At 41.8% G+C, this 24,946-nt stretch overlaps 2 protein-coding genes across 6 annotated transcripts; both read left to right on the top strand.

Annotated features, from left to right (window-relative positions):
* The first annotated feature begins 238 nt into the window (after positions 1-238).
* On the top strand, positions 239-20,915 carry CSDE1 (cold shock domain containing E1). Of its 2 annotated transcripts, XM_054181038.1 has the most exons (20): positions 239-357; positions 4,010-4,444; positions 6,993-7,191; positions 7,952-8,061; positions 8,388-8,480; positions 9,008-9,105; positions 9,271-9,352; positions 9,709-9,837; positions 10,013-10,138; positions 11,002-11,214; positions 12,932-13,072; positions 13,161-13,319; positions 13,921-14,028; positions 14,890-15,065; positions 15,484-15,596; positions 16,304-16,423; positions 16,657-16,835; positions 17,510-17,673; positions 18,908-19,040; positions 19,623-20,915. In XM_054181038.1, exons 3-20 carry the CDS (start codon positions 6,993-6,995, stop codon positions 19,668-19,670), a joined length of 2,391 nt encoding a protein of 796 aa, XP_054037013.1. In that variant the 5' UTR covers positions 239-357; positions 4,010-4,444; the 3' UTR covers positions 19,671-20,915. The 2 variants fall into 2 exon arrangements, with proteins under 2 accessions (XP_054037013.1, XP_054037015.1); XM_054181040.1 differs by lacking the exon at positions 8,388-8,480.
* Positions 20,916-20,991: 76 nt separating this feature from the next.
* On the top strand, positions 20,992-24,751 carry NRAS (NRAS proto-oncogene, GTPase). Of its 4 annotated transcripts, none has more exons than XR_008463232.1 (5): positions 20,992-21,230; positions 21,730-21,908; positions 22,378-22,537; positions 23,283-23,483; positions 24,167-24,751. XR_008463232.1 is itself a non-coding variant. In XM_054181044.1 (5 exons), the coding sequence occupies exons 1-4, from the start codon at positions 21,120-21,122 to the stop codon at positions 23,477-23,479; spliced, it is 570 nt and encodes a 189-aa protein (XP_054037019.1). In that variant the 5' UTR covers positions 20,992-21,119; the 3' UTR covers positions 23,480-23,483; positions 24,167-24,751. The 4 variants fall into 4 exon arrangements, 3 of the variants coding, with proteins under 3 accessions (XP_054037019.1, XP_054037020.1, XP_054037021.1); XM_054181044.1 differs by having other exon boundaries at positions 23,360-23,483; XM_054181045.1 differs by lacking the exons at positions 23,283-23,483; positions 24,167-24,751 and adding an exon at positions 22,905-23,272.
* Positions 24,752-24,946: the final 195 nt, after the last annotated feature.

Below are 24,946 nucleotides of genomic sequence, written 5' to 3'. Positions count from 1 at the left end.
GTCCTGGCCGAGGTGAACGTTCCTCTGGAAAAGTGGAAACTAAACAGCAGCTGCTTCGACTGATGAGTTGGTTATTCATTAGTAGTGGGCCCTAATTAGCGGGGGAGTTTCAATACCTTCCGGGGGTGGCCGGGCCGCGAGGCGCGCGCCGCCGGGCTGTTCTCGCGCGCGGCCGCCGTTTGCACGTGCGCGCGCCGCCGGCCGGTGCCCGGGCGCGCATGCGCAGTGCGCGAGCGGCGCGCGGCGGTGTGCGCAGTCGCAGCGCCGCCCACGGTCTCGCGAGAGGCCGGGTCCGTTCCTACGTGCGGTGCCGTGCTGCTCATGGCGGCGCTGGAGCGGGGGCGCTGAGCTGTTGGGGTGAGTACGGCGGGCGGCGGCCGCGCCGGCTCCCGACCCCGCGCCCGCGACGCTGAGGGGACGCGGCGGCCCCCCGCGAGCCGGCGGAGGAGGCAGAGGGCACCTCTGGGCCCGGCCTCCGCCTGCCGTCCGTCGCGGCGGGGTAAAGGCGCCCGCGGCCTCGCCTCGGCTGCGCGGAACGCGGGGGGAGCGTGGGCGCCCGCCGGGCAGGCCGTCGCCGCCGCGGATGGGCGTACCGGCGGCCGCGGGCGGCTGGGCCGCGGCGGCGTGCGCACTACGCTTCCCGGCGTCCTGCGGGCGGACGCGCTGCCGCCGGGGCGCTCGGGGCGGGGGCGCCCACCCGGCCGCGAGGGCGGGGCCGCGGACGCGCTGGAACTCGCTTTCCCGGCGCGCTGCGCGGTCCGCAGGCCGCGGGGCTGCCTGGGGCCTGCAGGCCGGCGGGAGGCGGGAGGGCCGGGGGCGGTGCCGCGGGGACTACGGGTCCCGGCAGGCCGCGGGCGGGGCGCCGGCGCGGGGGCTCCTGGGGGCGGGCGGCGGCTCCCGGCGTGCCGCGCGCGGCCCCGCCCGGCGCGGGGACTAGGCCCCGTCCCTTTGTGTGCGGGGGAGCTGCCGCCATCGCCCCCCTTTGTGTGCGGGGAGGGCGGCGGGGCGGCCACTCCCTCCGCCGGGCCTGCCCTGCCCCCGGGACGGGAAGCGCCGGCTAGGCCCCCCCCTCCGCCTTTGCTCTGTCATAGCGTAGGCCTCGGCGGCAGGCCGGCCGCCCCCCGCCGCTGGCCGCGGCCGCTGGCACCGCCCCTCGGCCGGGCCGGCCGCCCCGCTCCGCGGCCTCCATCTTGCTGCGGGGCCGCCGCTGGCCCTGCCGCAGGCCCTGGCGGAACGCCTGGGGCCGTCTCTCTGTCGTCTGCATTAAGGACCAGCGCAGGGCTCAGCCCCGGTCCCGGTAAAAGAAACCGGGTTTTTAGGATTTTTATTTTTAAAATGATGCCATGTGTCCTTAGAAGTTATTTAACTTTTTTTCCCCCCCCGTAGATGTATGTTTTTTGATGTAGAAGTGACTTCACTAATCTAGGGAATGTTAGTAGCTGATCTCGTAGCTGTCATGTATTGTTTGGGGCGCTGAAGAGCAAGCGTTCAGTACTGCTTTCCAGTATTCATTTGAAAAGATACATAAGAGCTTTATCTCCAAGTATCATCTAATAGCTGTGTTGTACATGCATACTGAAAATATAAAGTGTTATCTTTATTAAATTTAATCTTAGTCATGTAAGAGATGGGTATTTCTAGAAGCGCATGTTCTAACCCAGTAAAATACTTGTTTTTCCAGTTACCTCTTTTTAGGTAGGGAATGGTAAACAAAACAGTGTTTATAATCTGTCAAGTTCTACTGTTAGGCTGTATAGATGGTTTCCAGCTGTGAACAGCTTTATGTGACTTACTGTCATTTAGAAAAATCTGCACCTGAAAGACTTCAAGAACAGGACTTGTACAGCTCTTCCCTGTCTTTTCATTAATCTTTTCAGCTGTAAATATACAAATGCAGAACCCAGTGTGACTTGGGAGCAGGGCAGCTGTTTAGACTGTTTACAGTTTGGAGGATTATTTATAGTAGCTGAATTAAAAAGTAAAAAGTTAGAGGCAGACACACAGAGTGACGTTTGTTTGGTTGTTTTTTTTTCCTTTATGCTTGCTTGACAACCCTGTTTTTTATGACTTAAGTGTAGTAAAACAATCTTGTTACCAAATCAAACTGACTTTTAAGGGAAAAGCTTATGCCTTATTCCATTACCCGATAAAATTAGCTTTAGTCATCCTTGGGCAGAAGAGGTGTTTTGATTATTCTATCAAAATTTAACACATTCTATGTGCAGAAAAAGGAGAAATGTAATATAATACAAGTTACAGCTCCAGTAGAGATCTAATAATATTAATCTAATTAGATGAGAGAGAAGAATGTGAATAAGAAGTGTCTCTGTGCAGTTCCTGTGATACAGTGTATGCCTCCTTCATTTCTCCTGAACTTGGTTAGGGAGATGCTCATTTGAAATGTGAAATGCTGTCCAAAAAATAATACTGTCGTGAAAGAGATTGTGTAACAGTTGCCTGAATGTAATACAGAGGTATGTGAAAAGTCTAGTGATCCTGCTGTTTTTTCAGTAGCTTTATGTCGTCTCATTTATATTTTTTTTGTAATTTAATCTTTCACTGCAAACCTTTCATACCGGATACTGGTTTGTACTGCCCTCATCCAGTTTCTTAGTCTCAGTCGTGTACGTGTAGTGGTCTGACAAGAAGACTTATGTCAGCAGAAAGTTTTTCAGAGTAGTGACTAAAGGAAGATCCTTCATCTGGAGCAGAGGTCATGGAAATACAAACTTCTGTGAAAATGGGGTGATGAGTTTGCATACAGCCATTGTGTGCTTTTGGGGTTTAGAGGTGTTATTTGTCATAGCTGACTGCAGTCAGCATTTTCACTGTGATGAGCGTTAAATATCTTTGCATTCACATTTCAGTCACTTAAGTTGACTCTTTCAAGTTCACTAACGGGAATTCAAAGCTCGATGTAAATTGTGAAATTCACTTTCCCATTATAGTGGAGAAATAGGCTTTGTCCATATTTTTGCTCATTTGGTGTGGGACTTGTTGAGCGACTTGGAGAAGAGTTGTGCTCTTATGCTTCGTACCTTTAGATTACTGCATAACATGCTAGTTTATCCATAGATTCATAGTTGTGTAGCTTATAAGCAGCTTTTGTCCACGATAATTTTCTCTTTTTTTTTTTTCCTATATGTACTGAGTAAGCAACAAACTCAAATTAGACTTTATTTCTTTTTTTTAAAAAAAAAGCTTCTGTTTCTATAAGGTTTCAGTTTTATGTGGTAGGTGGCCATTTGTCTAAATAGCTTTCTCACGAAAATGCAAAGTGGTACTGGAAAACTTTAGGAAGGAACTATTATCTACTTACTGTTGCAGAGAGGCTTCTCTCCTATGTTATCTACACAAATATTATCTATATGTAATCAACATTTTTCCAAACACTGTTTTAAGAAGTCCAGAGAATGGCTTTGCAGTTATTTTACATGCTATGCCAGGGCGCGTATGGTCTGTGTAGAACACGCATACAGCACCTCTACGTATAATTGAGAAAATTGTTTGTTTTTATACGAAGCTAAAGGTGCTTCAGGTATTGCTAGTCCTTGACTTACCTTTTGGAACCAAAATTGTCAGGAAATTCTAATCCCCCCCTCCATTGCTACTCTGAAGGTCTATGCAAGCACTTATTAATTAAATTATGAGACAGCACCCATATAAAGTTACTGGTAGCAGGACTAAGACTTGCATTAAATGATGCTGCTGTTCATCAAAATGAAGTTGCTCTTTTAATTGTACAAACTGGGACCTTTCCTGAAATGCCTAACTGCTTCTGAAGATTTCAAAATTGAAAATACTGCATAACTGGCTTGGAGGTAGAGTTTCTTGGAAAACAAAGCTGAAAATGAGAATGCCAAATACATGTGTAAACCGGTCTTTCCTAGCATGGATCAATCCTAGGGTATTAAAGTAGAGGAAATGCAGCTGTTTGTAGGAACACCTAGGACTGATATATAATTTCTTTTAAGGTGATACTTAGCGTGTGTCTTTTTCCTTTCTCCAGTATGAAGTGGAACAGAACAGAATTCACCACCTGAAACTGCTGCTTCAAGTTCAGATCAGGAAAAGAATATACCACATCGTAACAACAACTCAAGACCAAAGAAGAGGAAACTTACACTGAAGATACAAGGCTTGATCTGAAACAAGAAGTTTGTGCCTACTCAACAGCTTCAAAAGAGCACGTCCCAACGCTGCTAATAGTCTTTGTTTTCTCCAGTGCTGTACTGAAACTGCCCAGGGCAGCAGCACTTGTTTTCTCTATTAGCTTGATAGATCACGTTCTCTTGCTATCTTTTTTTCTTTCTGTCTTCCTTTCTCTCTCTCTCTCTTTTTTTTTTTTTTTTAATAATAGCAGTCTTCATCCTTAGAAACTTGTGCTGAAACAGAAGAATCGGCTAATACTACTGAAAGTGCAATATTTGAATATCACTGCGAGGTTGGTGCATATGTTATATAAAGAGTTATCTATATGTCTAAACTTAATAGGAAACAAGTTGTCAACAGAGGGTATGGGGGTTTTTTTTAGCAGTTCATTGCTGTTATGTTGGTTTAGTAGAAGCACGATGAATTAATAGTACCCGCAATATGGCTGTATTTAACAATAGAATCATAGAATCATTTAGGTTGGAAAAGACCCTTGGGATCATCGAGTCCAACCAGCATCTCCACTCTACAAAGTTCTCCCTTACACCATATCCCTTAACACCACATCTACTTATAACGCTAGAGAGCTGGTTATTAATGTCTCTCTCCTCTGGTAACGGTTCCAATCATTGTTGTGGTTGCAGTCCCTTTTTTCAAATAACCTCCATTTAGTCTTCTTTAAACCTTACTGCACAGTTTGTTTTTCTTCCTGTGGGTAAGTGTACTGGTGGGATTCATAGTTCTTACTCTTGTGAACAAACAGGTCAGCTGTGTTAAAAGACAGCTGTTGGGAGCGGGCTGTTGGCAGTGGACAGCACAGGCAGGTAGTGATCATGGTACAGTATATAATTGTTGTATTGTAGATCCAAGCAAGTCTTGTTTGTACATTAATAGGTTGTAGCCTATTACTAGGAGTTTCTTAAAGTTTTATGACAATACTCCTGGTCATGTGTGTAAATGGACTTTGTGTTTGATTTTTGTTACTCTCTGTTATAACATTATGTTTGAACAGGTCTAGGAGCATGAGAAGCATCTGGAAAGGCTGACGATATTATCATGTATCTTTCTCTCTACAGTAAATTTTAGTGCCACCCTGAGGAGTGTGTCTTGGTTTGCACTTACGTTGTCAGGCTTTAGATGATTGATGATGAGTTCTTTGTGCTATACTAATACTCCTTTAAACTCAAACTGTTCAAGTGGTATCATGCAATGTTAGTCTTTGAGCAAGAGATTGCAGCAGTGTGGTTTTCTAATCCTAAACCGGCTGTTCTGAACTTGATTTTTAGGTAGATTTTTGTCATTTTCTGTATATGATATACCTTTAGTAGTAGTCTGTTACTTAATGTCTGTGGCAGGGGTATATGTGTGTTTGTGTACTTATGTTTATCAGAGATGGGAAGTGGCCATTTTGTATATGACTCAAAAAGCATTTGTCACACTGATTTGAGCTTTCATAATGGCTTAATGGTCTTGCCTGTTCTCCTGGGAAAAGGTATAATAATGTATCATTTTCCCTTTCCCCAGCCAACCTACTTGCGGGACTGATTTATTTTTGAAAATCATTTCGAACTCTAAGATGGCTTAAAATCAAACACTTCAACTGTTGCCTTCACAGGAGGACATCATCTTGTGTGTGGAATGTCCTAGGCGTTGCCTTCCTCAAAAGAGTGGTGCTGTCTGATCACTTTTAAACTGATTTCCAAATGGCATGATAAGACGTGCCATAATGATACCTTTTAATATGTGGAGTAACTGTATTAGAGTAAAAAGTATGACCGTTTTACAAGTTACTCGGACGTCTTTTCTCTCCACCGAACGTATTGCTGACTAACTTTGAATCTCTTCTGCTTCATGCAAAAAGAAAGCAGAGAACAGATACAGTCTCATTCTGTTTCCAAAATAAATATGCTGAAAACTGCAGCAAATAAAGCTCTCCAATATCATATCTTAAGATGCATATTGACTGGGGAAGGTTGCTTCAGCAGTCTTTCTTGAATGAAAGTGTTTGGTGAGGTACAATATATTTCAACTGGATTAACTGCTAACCTGAAAATGAAAATGGCTTGCTTTTAAAATGAGACTTGCACATCAAAAAGCCAGTGAGTTAGTGAAGGGACTTGTGAATATTTCAAGATTGAGTCTGCCTTGAAAAGACAAGACACCTCCTTCCCTCCCCAAAAAAAAGGTTTTCATGGATGTAGGTTAATTTAACTGTTCATGACAGCTTTAAAGTTTTAAATTTAATGCTGTTTTCAGGTGTTCTCAGTTTCTCTAGCACTTGAGCTCCTGTGCTACAGAAATGTTAGTTTAATTCTGGGTATTAATTCCATAACCGCAAAAATGTTTAAATACCTAAACCCATTTTTTTTAGAATGAAAGGCTGAACAGACAAACTAGGGTCGTACTTTGCAGGGTTGTGAACCTAATTCTGTTGGTTCATAACCGTTGCATTTTCCTAATTACCTCTATAATTTGGAAGAGCAGATACTTTAGATATTTTCAGGCTCTGATGTGAAATAGCAAATGTGGGAGAATTTCGAGGTATAATACTGAAGAAAGTCAGAAGTTTGTTTTGGTCTAAACAAGCTATATTTTGGTGTTGTATTTCTGGCCTATTTTATACATATGTTGCCTGTCTAAATTGTAAGGGTTATTGTTTTACAAAAGCTTGACTGTTTTGATGTTCTTACTCTATTTTAAAAATTGTTAGAATTTGCGTGTTACAATAACTTCTGTAAGCTCATTGTGTTTGTTATTCTGTTATGTTGGCATGGAGAAAGGGAACTTAGTAAAGTGGTTTTCATGTATTTTTTTCTTCCCCTATGCTTTCTTTTAAACAGATGAGCTTTGATCCAAACCTGCTCCACAACAATGGACACAACGGGTACCCCAATGGTACTTCGGCAGCACTGCGTGAGACTGGGGTTATAGAAAAACTGCTGACCTCTTATGGATTCATTCAGTGTTCAGAACGGCAAGCTAGACTGTTCTTCCACTGTTCACAGTACAATGGCAACTTACAGGAGCTCAAAGTAGGAGGTAATTGGGCGACTTTCAGAGCTTCTTGACTGGGTGAAGACCAGTCTCTTTCACTTGCCGTAGAAAATCCTTTTATCTTGTGGCACGAAAAGATGCATGCTGCTGCTTCTGATAGGCTAAAGATACAATTGAATTAATAATCTACCACTCCTGATGAGATACCTTGACAGCATTTAAGCTTTGTACAGATTATGTTAGTGCAATTGCGGCCGTTCTGTAAACGGTGTGGTGTTAGGTCAAACTTGCGTAACTGAGATGGAAGCAAGCGATTAGACTGTGGAAGAATATATCTCATGAGCTCTATTTCTTATTTTTTAAATTAGTTTGAAGATGGACAGTTGTTTTGCAGAATGGGGAGGCTGCTACTTCATAATTAACGTGGCAGCGAAGTTTCTAAACTGTTTAATGGCATATGTTGTGTGAACTTCAGTGTGAAGTCTGTTGTATAGTGAGCAGGGCCCGGGCGGGCAGGGTGCGGAATTACTGAAGGGCAAGCCATTACAATAGAATAGTTCATTAGCAACAAGAGTGAATAAGCAGAATAACCAGAGAAATATTTGCAAATAGAATGTCCTTCCTTGGTAACAAAAGCGTCTGAGTTTTACTTTGTTGTGTTTGTTGTGTACTTTGTTGTGTACTTTGTTACATGAATAATAACATGTAACCATTCAGTGATTTAAAAAAAAAAACAAAAAAACTGCACAAAACAAACCGAACACAAAACTTTGTAATGTCATTACCGTGTTTGATTGTCTTGTAGACGACGTTGAGTTTGAAGTGTCTTCTGATCGCCGAACTGGAAAACCCATTGCTATTAAATTGGTGAAGATAAAACCAGAAATATTACCTGAAGAACGAATAAACGGACAAGTTAGTGCCTGTTTTCTATAGATGCATAATTTGCACCCTTTACTCCAGTGTCGAAGGCTAGATTCATTTAGCATGCATATTAACTGCATACGATATTCAGTTACACTGAAAGATATTTTTGTTGTTCTGGTAAAAATTCAGAGGTTCAGTTTGAGCTCTTACTTGGCTCCAAGCAGTTCTGACAGTCAACAGGTGCTCTGTAAGATTGAAACTCTGCAGCGTGGCATGCATCCCTGAGTGCATAGTAGAGGATACTGAGATTCTTGTTGTATTCAACAATGCTGCTCCTGAAATGACTAGCAATGGATTTTTTTTTTGACTGGTAGGTTGTGTGCGCTGTTCCTCACAATTTAGAGAGTAAATCTCCAGCTGCCCCGGGTCAGAGTCCAACAGGGAGTGTATGCTACGAACGTAATGGGGTAAAGCTTACGTATTTTACTTGAACTCTTCACTGATCCATCACTGTGGTCCATGAGCAAAAAAAACTGACGCAATTTAATGTAGACTTTGACACGGCTAAGAGCTGTAGTTCTTGGCCAAAAAAAAAAGCATGCTTTGGTAATTACTACAAACGGAAATGTTAGCTTACTTGCTTTTATCTATGGAGAATTTTATATAGAACCAAATAGTTGTTTTTCCCCTTTTAAAACTTAATGAACTGGGTTACGTAATGTTCATGCGTCCCTATCTTGAACCTTCAGAGTTTAGAAATTGACATTTAAAGATGGCCATGTACAAACCTTTCAACTTAAGTTGCTTGTTACAGACTCATCAAAACAGCACAATGGAAAAAAGAATGTTTCTGCATGCCATGTTTGACGATTTTTTATTTTCTCTAGATTAATTTCTCTAATAGCAGATACTGCTATTAAACAAAATAATGTTAATATTTCTTTGTAACAACTATTCTGCAAATAGACTAATATTGGTCAATGTTAATTTATAGGAAGTATTTTACCTGACTTACACCCCCGAGGACGTTGAAGGAAATGTACAGCTGGAAACAGGAGATAAAATAAACTTTGTAATTGATACAAACAAACAGTAAGTTGGTATTGCTTTTCTGACTTCATACTTTGTGTTGGTAGTCAGGCAGCAATTCATGCCTGTTTCAAGAACTGAAATGGCATTATGAGATACAATCTTAATTTTTGCTCCAATTTTGAGTTGTTTCAGTTTGCTCTGTTTACTTTTTTTCCCCCCCTCCAGTACTGGTGCTGTAAGTGCTCGTAACATTATGCTATTAAAAAAGAAACAAGCCCGCTGTCAAGGAGTAGTCTGTGCCATGAAAGTAAGTGATGCTCTAGCTTTAAAGTTTCATTGGAAAATTAAATGCTATTCTGAAAAGTGGTGTTATAAATAATATATTCAGGGCATTAAGAGCTATTAACAGTTTGGAGCTGTGGATGTAAACTGGGTGAAATGATTTAAACAGCTAATCTTTGATACTAATACTCTCCTTAACAAAGGAAGCCCCATTTACTTCTGTTTGTATATTTCTTGTGGTAGTCTGTTAGCTGTGCGCACTTATAAGTCTGCTATACTGGTGTGTCATAGTTTTTCATTGTGTTTGATAGAACCTGTAAAATTTTGTCTTGGTGTGTCAAGAGAATAGGCAATTTATTAAATACTTTGTTCTGTTCTCAGGAAGCCTTTGGATTTATTGAGAGGGGTGATGTCGTGAAGGAGATATTCTTTCACTATAGTGAATTTAAAGGTGACCTAGAAGCCTTACAGCCTGGTGATGATGTGGAGTTTACAATCAAAGACAGAAATGTAAGACGAAATCCAGTAAAAACTGAAGACAAGATCCTAGGCCATAACTGGACAGCTGTCTGTTTACTCAAATTCACTTGTTAAAAAAAAAGGGGGGGGGGGGGGGAAGTTCATCAAAAAACGTCTGCTACCTTACTTCTTCTCCATGGGTATTTGACTGATTTTGTGCTTTTAGGGTAAAGAAGTTGCAACAGATGTTAGACTGCTGCCTCAAGGAACTGTCATTTTTGAAGATATCAGCATTGAACATTTTGAAGGAACTGTAACCAAAGTAATTCCGAAAGTACCCAGCAAAAACCAGGTGAATTTCAGTATTTACTTAAGTTTATTTGAAATGTTGTATTGATTGTACTGAATTCCAGTCAAACAATAAAATTGTTGCCCTTTCCCTGTAACAGTCTGCTGTATAAGCATGGTGTCAGTGTGAAGGAATAAGCTTGTTCTTAACCTGTAACAACCATGAATAGCAGTCGCAATGTGCAATTTTTCTAAAGGTTATAAAAAGCAAGAATTAGGGTGGTGGTACACGGGGGAGTATGTGTTTTCTTTAATGTTTCAAATACTTGCTGTTGAATTTTGTGGGTTTAGGATGTATCTTTAAGGCAAAAGCATAGGGAAAAGGGGAGAAAATACTTGCTGGAGTAATCCTGGTCTATGGATTCCTGCGAGCATTAACAGTTAATGAGGTTTTTGAGGAAAACTTGGCTTTGAGGAAAGGATGTACATGAGCACTTCCCTTAAGGTTTTAGACGAGTCTGCATTGTTGTTTTGGGAAGATTTGGTGCCAGATTTTTCGTGTGTTTTAGACACTTAAGAAAGACACTGCCTTTTAGAAGTGTTCCAAGTATGGTTATAAATTTAATTCTTGAAATAGAGTCTTAATTTCTTTGGCAATAAGTGCTTGGTGCTTAAAAAATCCAACCACCCCACAATCAAACAACAAAACCAAAATCCAAACAAAAACCCTGAACCACCGTCACCAAAAACTGCCTTCAATTTTGGCTATGGGCAGTAAATTACAAATTAGGAGTGATATAAATAAGGCATAGTGATCTGAGTCTAGCAGACATTTGGTGTCATCCATACTTGACAGCTATTTTGTCTGCAGTTATCGTGAGTCTTGTAGGTGAACTGACTTTTCCTGTTGGGTTTTCTGTCTGCTAGAGCGATCCATTACCTGGCCGCATCAAAGTTGACTTTGTGATTCCTAAAGAACTTCCATTTGGAGACAAAGATACAAAATCCAAGGTGACCTTGCTGGAAAGCGACCACGTTCGATTCAATATTTCAACTGACAGACGTGACAAACTGGAACGAGCCACCAATATTGAGGTTCTCCCCAATACTTTCCAGTTTACTAATGAAACCAGGGAAATGGCAAGTATCTGTCTTAAAAATTTTAACTCTTGAGGGCAAATGAAAGTGAAACAAGGGGGGTTGTCTTAAACAATAACTTAATGCAGAAATCACTGATGTCTTCCATTCTCTTTTCCAAAACCCAGTCCTCAGATGTACACTTCAAATGAAATGCTTAAATGGTATAAAATTCAGAATTAATGCTATGCATCTTGCCTTTAAAACAATAAAAAATTAACTATTGTGTAAATGAAGTCATATTAGAAAATCAGATCTTAATTGGCCCTCTTGGCTTGCATTGCTAGCAAGTACTGCAATCTTGAACTATTAGTTTAAAAATACACATGCTTGAGTCTAAATAGATAACTACTCATGTTCCTTAGGAAAACTGGAAGAACCTAGGGCTACTCTGGTTCAGGTAGTGAAAAGTCGTAGGATTCACAGGAGGTACTGTGTGCAGCTCTTGGATTTCATGCTTTTTGGCCAGTCTCCCTGTCTGAGGGTCCAGCAGAAGGATAGTAGAGAGCTGTGTTCTATCACATACAGAAAACTCTTTGTGGATTACAGGGACTAAGATGGATGTGCTAATCAGTATTAAAGAATACCTTTCATCCCTGTAATTTGGAATTTTGTTTTTTTTCCAACTAGACGGTAAGTTTGTCTTCCTTTTCAATTGGAGTCCAATTATAGTGCTATGACCTCAGTGTGCTGTGAATTAAGGACCCTTTGCTTTAAGCAAACCACTGAACTTTGACTTCAGCCTCTCAGTTCTTGGCATTCTACCCTACAGACTCCTTGTATTCGTACTCTGGCTAGATACATTTGCCCTCCTGAATTGAGCTGTTATTGAGGTGACGAGTATTGGCTGCTTCTAGAAAGGTTAGCTGATTTTCCTGAGCTTGTGAAAACTATATAAGAGAATAATGTTCCTAAAGGTGGAAAGTATCTTGGCATTGTCATTCAGATCCTATAAGCCTTCCCTGAGACCTGCTAAAGGCTCTGTAGTGACAGGGTCGGACTGGGTATGTTCGTGAGCTCAGTACCTCTGGCACGATGTGGTACTAGTTCTTTCTAACTTGAGTAACGAACTCTTTCAGCAAGTTTAAGGAGGCTTTTTCTTAAAGAGCAGTTAAGAGTGAGAAATGGATTTGTCATTCAGCATTCCATTTCTAGTGGTTACCAGGAAGGCCACTAAAATATTACGTAACACGATTACCATAATATGCATCCATGGATGTGATGGTCTTAACAAACTCCTTTGTTAGAAAGCTTTTTAATTTCTTCATTTGTTTCTGGAAATCTGATGGGTTTTCTCCTCCCTTCTGTCACTGATTTTATTTCCTGTTTTTATAGGTTCTTGTATGTTTATTGTGTGTGTTTATGTATGTATCATATACTTATATACATGATGCATGTATTTGTAGAGTTACCCCCTTCAAGACTGTTCTCAGTGTAGGAGTAATGTCAGTTTCTTAAACTGTAGTCCTCTTGTTAATGGCTTAAATTAATCTTTTCCACTTCATAACAATTTAAGTAGAGAAACTAGGTAAGTACGACTTGTTTGCATTTCAGGTTGACCATTTGCAAGGAAACATATGGCGTAAGCCAAGAAGTGTTTTCATAGGATTCAGGCCTTGTGTTCAGACCATTACATACTCCACAGACAGATGTGGAGTACCTGCAGACAGATGTCGCATACTAGTAGTAAAACTGTAATTGTCCATTTGACTATTCTCAGGGTGTGATTGCAGCAATGAGAGATGGCTTTGGCTTCATTAAATGTGTGGACCGGGACGCTCGCATGTTCTTCCACTTCAGTGAAATTATGGATGGAAATCAGCTCCATATTTCTGATGAAGTAGAGTTCACTGTTGTTCCTGTAAGTGAGATTAATAGTTTTATGAAATCGTAGTTTTTAAAGGAAATATGTGCGATCTGTCTAAAATCTGATCCGTCTTCTTTTTCAGGATATGTTGTCTGCCCAAAGAAATCATGCTATAAGGATTAAAAAACTTCCAAAGGGCACGGTTTCTTTCCACACCCAATCAGATCACCGTTTTGTGGGCACTATAGACAAAGAAGCCACTCCAGCCAAAGCCACTAGCCCAAATAAAGGCAAAGAGAAGGTAATGATGCTCTTCTGCTTGTGAAGTACCTATTCTGTGTTCCCGGCTTTGGAGAGAGTGAGGCTACTTCCTTAGAATCTGTAATTCAACATTTTGAAGCACTGTTTATCCTGTATAAATGTGAGCTACATTGAATAGCTAAGAACAGCAGTCAGTGAAAACAAACCTGTGTGAAACAAGATAATAAAAGCATTGTTAATGATCATGTTGAGGATAATTTCCAAGAACTTGATGCAATGTTTCTTTCTACTTCCTACTACATAGGATACAAGATAGAATTGGTTAAAATTAAATTTCTAGGGCTAGCAGAGAACCTCTGGTGTTTTGTTGTGGTGTTTTAATCATTGCCAGAATAACTAAACTTCCAATAAATACTTAACTGGAAATGGCGGTAATGCTTCCTTTCCTTTAAAAATATTGTCTAATATCATTTAAAGCCTCTTACTCAGAGTTGATTGCTTTGTTGTGTTTTTCACCAGTTACTGAGTAGTTACTGAAAAAACACTGTGGCTCAAATGAGCAGTACTCCTAATTGTATGTAGTAAACTTGTTTGCTTACAAACAAGACACCTGTTGCTGAATTCTAATGTCTTGTTTTTAGGAAGCTGAGGATGGAATAATTGTTTATGATGACTGTGGAGTAAAACTGACCATTCCTTACCAGGCCAAGGATGTGGAAGGATCTGCTAATCCCCAGATAGGAGATAAGGTAATATAACTTAAGTATACCATTAAGAAATATTTTTCTGCGCATTGTGAGACCTGAGCTGCTCTTTGCCTTGTTGCTGGGATTTGTTCTCCCTCTCGGAACAAATGAAGGACTAGGCATCTGCATAATGTCACCCATTTCTTTTCCTCTGTCCTAGGTTTGAGTGGCTTAATCTTCTCTCAGACTAGAAAAATATCCTAATATCTCGTGATACACATATGAAAAAAGTGTCTTAGTATGTAAATGATGCTTTTTAAACAAGGAATTTGTATCGTTAAGACAGTAGACTCTGGTTGTGAATAATCAAGAGGAATTTAACATGAAGACTTTGAGATTAACGTTCAAGAGGGAGAATGTACCCTTATGAGCAAATTAGCCAGAGAGACAATGGAAGCGGAGAAAGAGCTCGGAGATCTGGAAGAGCAGCCTAAAAGCTGTCAGTGTTCAGGAGCCATGCTAGGAAGGCACTGATTATTTTTTTCTAAAAATCTGAAAAGCTAGGTACATGTGCAGTGTGGGCTGCTGATGATAAGTGTAGTGAAAGGAGGTGAATCACATAAACAGAAAGGTTCTCATCTTTAATGGGTAAAAGAAGCTGAGTGCTAGAGGCTGGCTTGCCTTCCAGATGTCGCCAGTGTGATTGCTACTCTTTGGAGTGTTGTAAATGTCAATGACTGACAGGTACTTAGGGGAGAGTAGTGGCTAGAAAATTACTCTCCTGGAGAGCCTAGGTATTGATTAGAGCTACACACCTTTGAAAGGAGTTGTTTCAGGTCTGGTGTTTTTTGTTGATGGCAGTGGTCGTGGCTGGTTGGTTTGGTTTTTTTTCCTTTCTAGTATTGATGTGCTTCTCTTCAACAGGTTGAGTTCAGTGTTTGTGAAGTGAAGAGAACTGGTCTGCAAACAGCTGTTTCTGTCAGAATGCTAGGACGCAACTACAGCTCTAAGAGGCTTTTGGGATATGTGGCAGCCCTGAAAGATAACTTTGGATTTATTGAAACAGCCAATCATGATAAGGAGATCTTTTTCCACTACAGGTGAATAGCAATTTTATTATTATTATTTGGTTTTGTGTGTGTGGAGGAGGTTTGTTTGGTTGGGGGGAGGAGGCAAGTTTGGTAGTGTTGACTGTTAAGCCCGTTTAGACTTCACACACACACATGTGTATATATAATATATGCTTAGGTGTCTCAAGTTCCATTTATTATCTCTGCTGGACTGGTTCAGGTTTTTCTGCTAGTCAGCAATTGTGGTGTTCTATGCCTCTGAATCCCAGGCCAAGAAACACAGTTGTATTGTATATTTGAAATGCTTCACTTTCTTAAATGAGGATTTCTTGACAATGTGAGGTACTGAGCTAGTTAAATGTTTTCTGATCAACTTACGTAAATGTTGAATGAGCATCACTGTTGTCATGTAACTAAAAGAAAACTGTACATAATTCCATTCCCGTAGTGAATACTGTGGTGATATTGATAACCTGGAACTTGGAGACACTGTTGAATACAGCTTGTCAAAAGGCAAAGGAAACAAAGTTAGTGCAGAAAAAGTGAACAAAACACATGCAGGTAAGACTGTACCTGGTACTTTCTGCTTACAAGGCTTTTGGCAGGTGCTGAGGGGTAAAGTTCATTAATAATCTATTTACAGTTGGAACTTAGACCAAGAGGATGATGCTTAATGTGATGGTCATTGATTTCCTGGAAGCCGTTGCCCGTGTTTCCAGAGAACAGACAAGTGCAGACCAACAGTCCTGTAGGCAGTAGCAACAATTTGGGCCTTTACTGTGCTCTCTCCTCTTCAGTTGGAGGGTTATAAGAAGAGACCTAGCGGCAGAACTAGCCAAGCTAGTAATTGCACTAGTTGTGCAGTACCTCACAGAAGGAAAATTGCAGGAGGAATGCAGATGGGGGTATTAAGGACAAAAAATGCATATTTGATTATTGAATGATTAAAGTGAGCAGGGAATGGGAATGTAGTGGAAGAGAAGTAAAATACTTCGATTTGCTTTGCAAGTTCCATAGTGTCTAGTTTCATGAGAAACTAATATTTTTCTACTTCCACATTTGAACCGTCAGTGTGGTCTTCACTAGAAAAGCTATCGTTACTTATAGCTGTATTAAAGCTGTTCCAGTTTTACTGGGTGATAGAGTGCGCTGCCTTAGGTGTCTTGCAGTGCAAACTTTTGGCTCCTGGTCAATCTGAATCACTTTAATTATTTTTAAAATAAAGTATGACTAGGAACATCCTGGTTTTGCACTGTGTTTCTTTTCAGTGAATGGTATCACCGAAGAAGCTGATCCAACTGTTTACTCTGGTAAAGTAATTCGTCCTTTAAGGAGTGTAGATCCCACACAAACTGAATACCAGGGCATGATTGAAGTCATGGAGGATGGTAAGATTTGCTGCTTTTAAATTAGAAGAGTTCCTTTTACAAATGCACAAGAAGCTTAGAAGTTTAATAAACTGTGAACAGAGGTGTTGAGGATTATATTCACACTACAGACCATATTCATGCTACTAAGCTGACAGTAAAAGTATAATTTCTAATATTGGAAACAAATTCTAAATGCCCTCGGAGAGAAAAGGATGCCTCTCCATTCTGCCCTTTACGTTTTCCTCCTCTAGGTGAGATGAAAGGAGAGTTCTATCCATTTGGAATCGTTGGAATGGCAAACAAAGGTGACTGTCTGCAAAAAGGAGAGACAGTGAAGTTTCAGCTCTGTGTTCTTGGTCAAAATGGGCAGACGATGGCTGTTAACATCACACCGTTCCGCAGAGCCACAGTGGAGTGTGTGAAAGATCAGGTGAGTGACTGCTGCTGTGAAGACAAGATGCACGTTAATAGGAAATAACTGCTTGACTTGGCACTACTGGACGGTTTTGCTGTGGTTGATTCTGAAGGACCTGGTTTTCAGATGTCCTAGAAATCCATCTAACTAGTTTCTGCTCAACAGGGCATTAAAAATGTGTTTAAAAAAAAAAAAGAAACAAAACTGCGCATACTCTGCTTCTAGAAGAAGCTTCTTCACAGCATTAAGCAATTATTACAGTCCACCTGAAATGCAAGGGCTGATCATTGCCCTAGTTAATTGCATCTCAGAATGTTTAGAAAATTAAGAGCTGTGAACACTTTATATTTGTTTTTACTGTGTAATTTTGAAGGTGGAGTCCTAAAAAAAGAACATACAGCAGCGCTCTTCTCAGTTTAATACAACTGCCAGGACTTTGGTGGTTTTCAGAGCTTGTTCTATAGACTTTGGGATTTAAATGTGACTTTATAAACCCAAGAAGAGTGCCTAGACTTCCAGAAGTATTGTTTCCAGGCAGAACGTTCTGTTCGGTGTACAAATTGCATTTCCTCTTCCATTAGGCACTTCAGAGTTTGTTTTTTTCCTAGAAGTAGTTAAGTTTCCTGTAAGTCGTTGCATCTGTTTGCATCAAGAGGAGAGCAATAACCTTGTGATGTGTTGGTTTTCAGTTTGGTTTCATTAACTATGAAGTGGGTGACAGCAAAAAGCTCTTCTTCCATGTCAAAGAAGTTCAGGATGGTGTGGAGCTACAGGCTGGGGATGAAGTGGAGTTCTCCGTAATCCTGAACCAGCGCACAGGAAAATGCAGTGCCTGTAACGTGTGGCGTGTCTGGTGAGGATTTAGAATTAAAGTGATTTAATCTGGCGCGCTGTCTGCTTCATAGTAGTGGAGGGCGTGCTGCTTCTCAATTGAGCTAGCTGTTCCTAGAACGGGAGCGTTGAATTTCAGCTGGCTTCAGAGAGCGCCTCTCACCTGAGGGCTGCCAGGACTTGTAGGGTGTGCAGCAGCAGAACTCTCAGCTCTTCTTAATTACAGATAGCTTGTTCTTTTTTTTTAATCTGTTTTGAAGAAACTCCTCCCATAGCAGGAACTTGGATGCAGCCTTCTGAGTAGACATTAATTAATTAATTGTAAGAAAACTGATGGTATTCCTATGTAGTTGCTGAACTCTCTGGACAGCATAATACATAGTGCTTCCACTTGTTCCCTGAAGAGCATCTTTCATTTTTAAATAGAACAACAACATCGTTAAGCACTGTTTTCTTTTTGGCGTGTTATTTCTTAAGGGTGGTGGGTATTTTTTTTTTTTTGCTTTTGAACTAATCATTTTGAAGAAAACTGCTCAATTTGGATTTTGCTTAAGCTTGAGATGCTATAGAAGTGCTAACATTTAGGTTTTTTTCTCCCAAAATTTATAGAATCGTCAGGGTTGGAAGGGACCTTAAAGACCATCTAGTTCCAGCCCCCCTGCCCTGGGCAGGGACACCTCCCACTAGATCAGGTTGCTCAGAGCCCCGTCCAGCCTGGCCTTAAAAACTTCCAGGGATGGGGCTTCCACCACCTCTCTGGGCAACCCGCTCCAGTGTCTCCCCACCCTCATGGTGAAGAGCTTCTTCCTAACGTCCAGTCTGAATCGACCCATCTCTAGTTTTAATCCATTCCCTCTAGTCCTACCATTACCCGACATCCTAAAATTCTGTTCTCATAGTCTTCAGAGCTGTTAATGCAATGCCATTATGTACTGGCAACTCGTAAGCCTTTTATTGTTCCCGTTAAAGGGAGCAGAAATGTAGGAAATACTAATTATGTGTGCATGAGAGTAAATGCAACGCCTCTGCTCTCTAAAGACTACCCTTTTGAGAATACTGTCTTGAGCTACTGCTATTTCAGACTCCTGTGTTTAAAGTAATGGTTTTGAGGCAGACGTACATGGTGTCACTGGAAAGTCTGCTTGCACATGAGACAGACTATGTTAATGGCCTAATGGGGAAAGAGAGTATAAATTAGGTAGCTTACACCATCTCTGGGAAGTCATCGGTGCTCTGTGTGGTTGACTCTGTTACAGCGAAGGCGCTAAGGCTGTTGCTGCTCCACGTCCTGATAGACTTGTTAATCGTTTAAAGAGCATTAATATGGATGATGCCAATGCTCCTCGTCTCACAGTTCTTCGTCAGCCTAGGGGACCGGATAACTCAAAGGTACGTAAGAGAAAGGCTAGCTTGCAGAACAACCAGTTTGTTTTAACTTTGATAACATAATGCTGCTTCCTGTGTTGGCAGCCCAAACTGTTTGAAACGTGGTGTCTGCTTTCATTCTGTGGTGAACTAGTTACCCACTGTGTGAGATCAGGTTATTTTTGTGCAGCCAGGGCTGCTACACCCTCTGTCAATAACGTATGCTGTGGTTTCAGAAGAGCACACAGTATAGAAGCAAGCAGTTGCTTCTTGTGTTCTGGCACATAATGGCTATCTTGGTTTTTGTATTTTATTTTATAAACCTGCTCCTCTTCTCGGAGGTAGTAGGTGAAATCACTTTATCTAAACCTGGCTTTCACATAAGGCTCTGCCACAGCTTGATAAGCAGAAGGAGTAAAGTGTCTGGAATCTGTGAAGTATCCAGGACTATAAAGAGCAACCCGCAAAACCTCTGAGGGTCTCCGTTGTTTCTGAAGACGAATGTGGCTAACTAGAAATGTGCTGAAGCTGTGTTTGGTTGGAGCAGAACAGGTTTGCTTTAAAGCATGATGCTGGAGCTAAAGGTTTGTTTTGTTTTCCATGCAGGGATTTGGTGCAGAGAGAAAGATCCGTCAAGCTGGTGTTATAGACTGATCCACAAAACCCATACCTGATGTACGACTGCGTGGTGGGGGCTGGTGAAGGGTACTGAATATCTCCCTATTCATCCCTTCCTCCAAATTCTACAAAGCTATTACATCAGTTTTAACACCTTCACCTATGTTATGTTTAAAATAAATTTATGAAACCATTTTAAAGTTATGCACAGTTGCATTCTGAAGAACTTAAGGTGGCGCCTTATAGTATCACATTTTAGAAGCTTGTTTTGAATGGTGCATTTAACGCAACTGGTAACTGCAAATCTACATTGCCTATGTGAGTAAACATTATAGACAGCTCTACCCTGGTAGACCTTATGGAATTCTGCACTACAATTATCTACGCTTTATCTTTGTTATTTTGGCTGAGGTGTGTCCATGCCTTAGTGCTCAGCTGCATTATGTCTTTCCTTCCAAGTGGAAGCGGAAGGCTCACTTCAGCTCTCTCTGCTCAAATTATGAGGACCATACGAGGGTGGAATAAGTTCAACATTATATAAAATCTGCATGAACATTCAGATAACTTAAGTTGATGGCCAAATGTTACAATGTTTTCATATTTCATTTAACTTGAGTCCTTTAGCCAGCAAAGTTGTTAGAGCTCAATGAAAGTCTCTTCCTGGGGTAGACATATTTTTGTAGCGTTCTGAAACACATGCAGTGCAGAATTTCATAAGGCTGAGGTGTGCCATCAGTGTGGTAATTTAAATATATTTAAAACAATGCACAAATCTGCTGCTGCTTAGAACACTGCAGCTTCTACACCCAGTTTCTTTTACTGATTTAAATTTAAAAAGAAAGAAGTTGTGCCTGAAGTGAATACATTTTTTTTCTTTTTTGCAGCCAGCACCCAGTGTACTGTAAAAGAATAAATACTTAGGCTTTCCATAGCTGTATTGAGACTTTCATCAAGGTGAAATAGTTGATGTCTGTGTGCTTTCTTTTCCCCCCCTCCCCCTGCCCCTCCCTCCATTCCCGGTCACACTTTATCAAGCAAGAAAACGGAATGATTGGTCTAAGTATTACTTTAACCAAAAAGATCAGGAGTTACTTTCTTTGAATAGAGGGCAGTACTGTGTTTTTTTTGGGGGGGTTTTTTCATGTTACCTCTATTCTCAATTTAGGGTTTTCTTCTCTGGGAGATGCATTATCTTTGTAAAACAAACATTGCTTTCTCCAATTTTTTTCTGTTAATGGCAAAGAATGGAAATAGAATAAAGTTTTACTGATTTTGAAAAAAGCCTCATTCCTGGCCCGTCTCTTGCTTCCGGGGGCGCAGCCCCTCGCCGCCGTCACGTGTCCGGAAGCGGCGGAGGCGCAGCCAGACTCTTCCGGCGGCGGGCGATGACGCGTTGCCGGGGCCGGAAGCCGGAAGCGCTGTGACGGGCGCGCGGCGGGAGCGGCGGGCGGGGGCTGCGCCGCGTCCGGCCGAGGCCGCGGGGCCATGACCGAGTACAAGCTGGTGGTGGTGGGCGCCGGCGGCGTCGGCAAGAGCGCGCTGACCATCCAGCTCATCCAGAACCACTTCGTGGACGAGTACGACCCCACCATCGAGGTGAGCGGGGCGGCGGGAGGCGCGGAGCCGCCCTGGGCGGCAGCTGCTGCCGGTTCGTTTGGCTTCAGCGGGCGGGCGCGGGGTGAGGAATCCTGGGAAGACTCATCCAAGGGCTCCCCGCGTGTCCGCTCCTTGCGTTCCGCGGCAGAGCGTGGGCAGCCAACGGCGGGGACGGAGCGGAGCGGGACGGGTCACGGCCGAGCCACCGGACTGTCCGTTCCAGTCACGGTGTTGCGGGGAGGGTATTTACGGTATGGTTTTTTCTGGCCAACAACTGAGGAACGCCCTACGAAGAACGTGATTTTTCTTTTTTGCAAGAAAGGTCGAGGGGGCTTAGAGTAACATTTCAAATGCTGACAGTTTTAGATACTGGTGTGTTTTTGTTGCCCTGGGCTAGAAAAGCTCCTCTGAATCGTTATTTTTCCTTAATAATGCCTGAGGTGGAAAGAAGCAGTACAATGTTTTTCTCTAATCTAAAACTTGCTTGTGTGTTTTGCAGGATTCGTATAGAAAGCAGGTTGTTATCGATGGCGAGACATGCTTGTTAGACATTCTGGACACCGCGGGCCAGGAAGAGTACAGTGCTATGCGTGATCAGTACATGAGAACTGGGGAAGGATTCCTCTGTGTTTTTGCTATTAACAACAGTAAATCCTTTGCTGATATTAACCTTTACAGGTACGATCTAGGTCCTTACCACAGGGAGGGAAGGCTGGAAAAGGCATCAGACCCATTTGTTGTTAGACCCAGTGAACATTGAATAACAGACAAATATTAAATTTCCCACTTCTTTCAGAAAGTTCTCAAGCTTATCTGCGTTCTGTGTCTATACATTATTAGTCAGTTGAGAGTGGGACAGTTATCTGGGTTGTTGTGTTAATCAAATGATATTTGGAGCATACAGAACGTGATCTCTAAGAAAATGGGTAAGAAAGCAAAAACACAACAGAGTGGAGTTACACATAGACTAGAAAATGGAGTGAACAAAGTTATTAGACCACAGACTGCTGCAGGTCAGAACCCCGAGATACTGCACAGCTTTAATATATATTTCTGTAGCACGCGGTTGTTTGAATACTGAATTAAACCAGCTTTTATATCTAGAAAATAGTTCCTAACTTTTTTTATTTTATTTGTCTTTTAAAAGAGAACAGATCAAGAGAGTGAAAGATTCAGATGATGTGCCAATGGTGCTAGTTGGGAATAAGTGTGATTTGCCCACAAGAACAGTAGACACAAAACAGGCTCAAGAATTAGCAAAAAGCTATGGAATTCCCTTCATAGAGACATCTGCTAAAACGAGACAGGTAAGATGTTTCTGTTCTTGGTCTGACTTCTTCCTGTGTGCTAAATGTACAGTGGTCTAACATTTTTACACGTGCTTTTTTTTTCTTACCTACAGGAGTAGGCGTGTTTTTAATCCATTTGCGATTTTTAGCTTTTTGTTTTCCCAGTCACCCTTAGCTTGAAAGAGTTACGTGTTTATCACTGGGCTAGGCCGGTACAGAAATCACTTTAGACTTGTATTGACTTTCCTTCAGTGGGTCGGGTTCGTAAGAAGGGAGCTTCATCTGCTCTTGCTGAGAAGTGGTCAGGCTGTGCGGTTAGTCATCCCAGACCAGTTCGGTTTTCTTGGCTTCTTAATGAAGGCCAATTATAAGATTATGTTTACAGAAGGAATTCCCCAGACTGGACTAACAGACTTCTTCAGAGAGTTGCTTTGAATACGTGGCTCTGTCCGGTCAGCCTGTCTTCTACTTACATCAGTGCGGGACGAAACAGAAAAGGTGCAGTTATTAAGCAGTAGCCAAAGAATTGTAAAAGGGAGGTGATTAGTCAATAAACAACTTGTTTCCTGTCAGGGACCTCTCTACAGTTACAGTTTGCCTTGTTTCTTTTAATGGCCGTAACCCTGCGTGTTTGCCTCAGAGGAAGAGCTAAGAGTGTAAGTGGAGAGTCTTGGACGTAAGTGCTAGTTTCTTCCTCTTAAGAACTGTGGGAAAAGTTGGCTATTACTCTTCCTGTAGAAGTATGTCTTTCAAATATGTTAAGGGATCCTGTGATGGAAAGAACAGTGATCTCAAAACCTTCAGGAAAGAAAATACTTTACCTGGATCGTTTGCATTCAGGGTGTGGAAGATGCTTTTTACACACTGGTGAGAGAGATCCGGCAGTACCGGATGAAAAAGCTCAACAGCAATGAAGATGGGAATCAAGGCTGTATGGGACTGTCTTGCGTTGTGATGTGATAAGGTGAGCTGTAATTTAAGTTTTTCATCGGCTCCATGTTTGTATGTCTTTCCGTTGTCGATAAGCGTGTTTTAGAAATACTTGCTCCCATAGGTGGAGTTCTTCCCTATTATACAGCCCATCAATACCCAGAGATTTAGATCCTACAATTAATTGCTTCTCCAACAATTCTTTTTCCCTCTCTAAGTAGATAGCAAAGCTTAAGAAAAGGAAATTCTATTCACAGCAACCTTTTGGCTGTAGCCTGTGGATTTCCACTGAACTGATAATTGCGTGATTTTCTGTATCATTCTTGTCAGTGTCTCCTTCCTTTGGGAAACCATTTTGACTATTTGGAGAATGTGTAATTTCTCTCTTGTACCCAAGAAACACCTGAACTAGAAAGAGGACTGTGCACAATTCTGCAGTCACCATTTGCTGATAATTAATTGATTTCTGCGCAGCTTCTCTTGAGCTGTGTTCCTCTGGAATATGCACTTTTCAAAGATTAACCAAATAAAATAATGCCAGTAATTAAAATTATGAGTTCCCTAACTGAGTGAAATTCTTTTCAACAGTTACCTAAAATATGTTGCTCATCATTGTAAAAACAGGTAGACCAGTTCAGGACTTTGTACTACACCGTTGCACTGCACATCCATCACAAAGGTGGACAGCAGCTAATTAGAGATGCCTTTCTGTTCCAGATGCCAAGAATACATGGTTCAGATGTAGCTGCTGGACGAGTCTCGATGCTACTGTATTGCGTCTCATGCTGATGCCCTGCAGTATTTTGGTGCCAGTGACCAGAATCTTGGTACCAGTTAATTAGCACAAGGTCCTTTTCTGTGCTCCATCTGAAGAGAACATCTATGGCGTCTACCTCCTTGCTCAGCTAATGGAGCAGTTGCATCTCTTGATGTACTGGGTTTCTTTTCTCACTGTGTTATCTGGGTTTGTTAAAGAAGAAAACCAGTCACAAGAAAAGTGAACTTTAGAGACTAAATGCTGTGAAAAAGATGACACTTTACCTCTAGAGTAAAAACTAGAAGTGATGTTTGTCCCCTTTCTTTTGGATTCTGATTTGCAGTGCTGTCAGAGGAGTGGCACTAATCATTGCTTGGCAGGTAATGTCAGGAATGGTTTTGCCACCATGAATGCTCCTGTCACGTATTGGACTGGTATCTGCTCTCTGTGCACCCGTACAGCATATTTCCAACATCTCCTTTGTGCCAGCAGTACCACTTAACTGATCTTCGTTTTCGGTAATAAAAAGGAGATATCTTTCCTAACTTAAGTGCCTGTTTGCTAAGAAGATTTGAAGTTGTCCCCTGTTCCCTTGGGTTGAGAGAAACCCCAAGGACCAGAATTTCTTGGGAGCTCATGGTCTTCTGCAGGCAAGTCTTGCGTGGGTGATCTCTTTGCCTGACAGGATACTAAACCAGGAATTCGTGGTCTGGAAGATCCAGCAGGCACTTGCAAGACTC

The sequence above is a fragment of the Rissa tridactyla genome, chromosome 21, assembly GCF_028500815.1.
Source record: "Rissa tridactyla isolate bRisTri1 chromosome 21, bRisTri1.patW.cur.20221130, whole genome shotgun sequence".
Lineage (NCBI taxonomy): Eukaryota > Metazoa > Chordata > Aves > Charadriiformes > Laridae > Rissa > Rissa tridactyla.
Note: the sequence above shows the minus strand (reverse complement) of the source record. Positions and strands in the feature narration are given on the sequence as shown.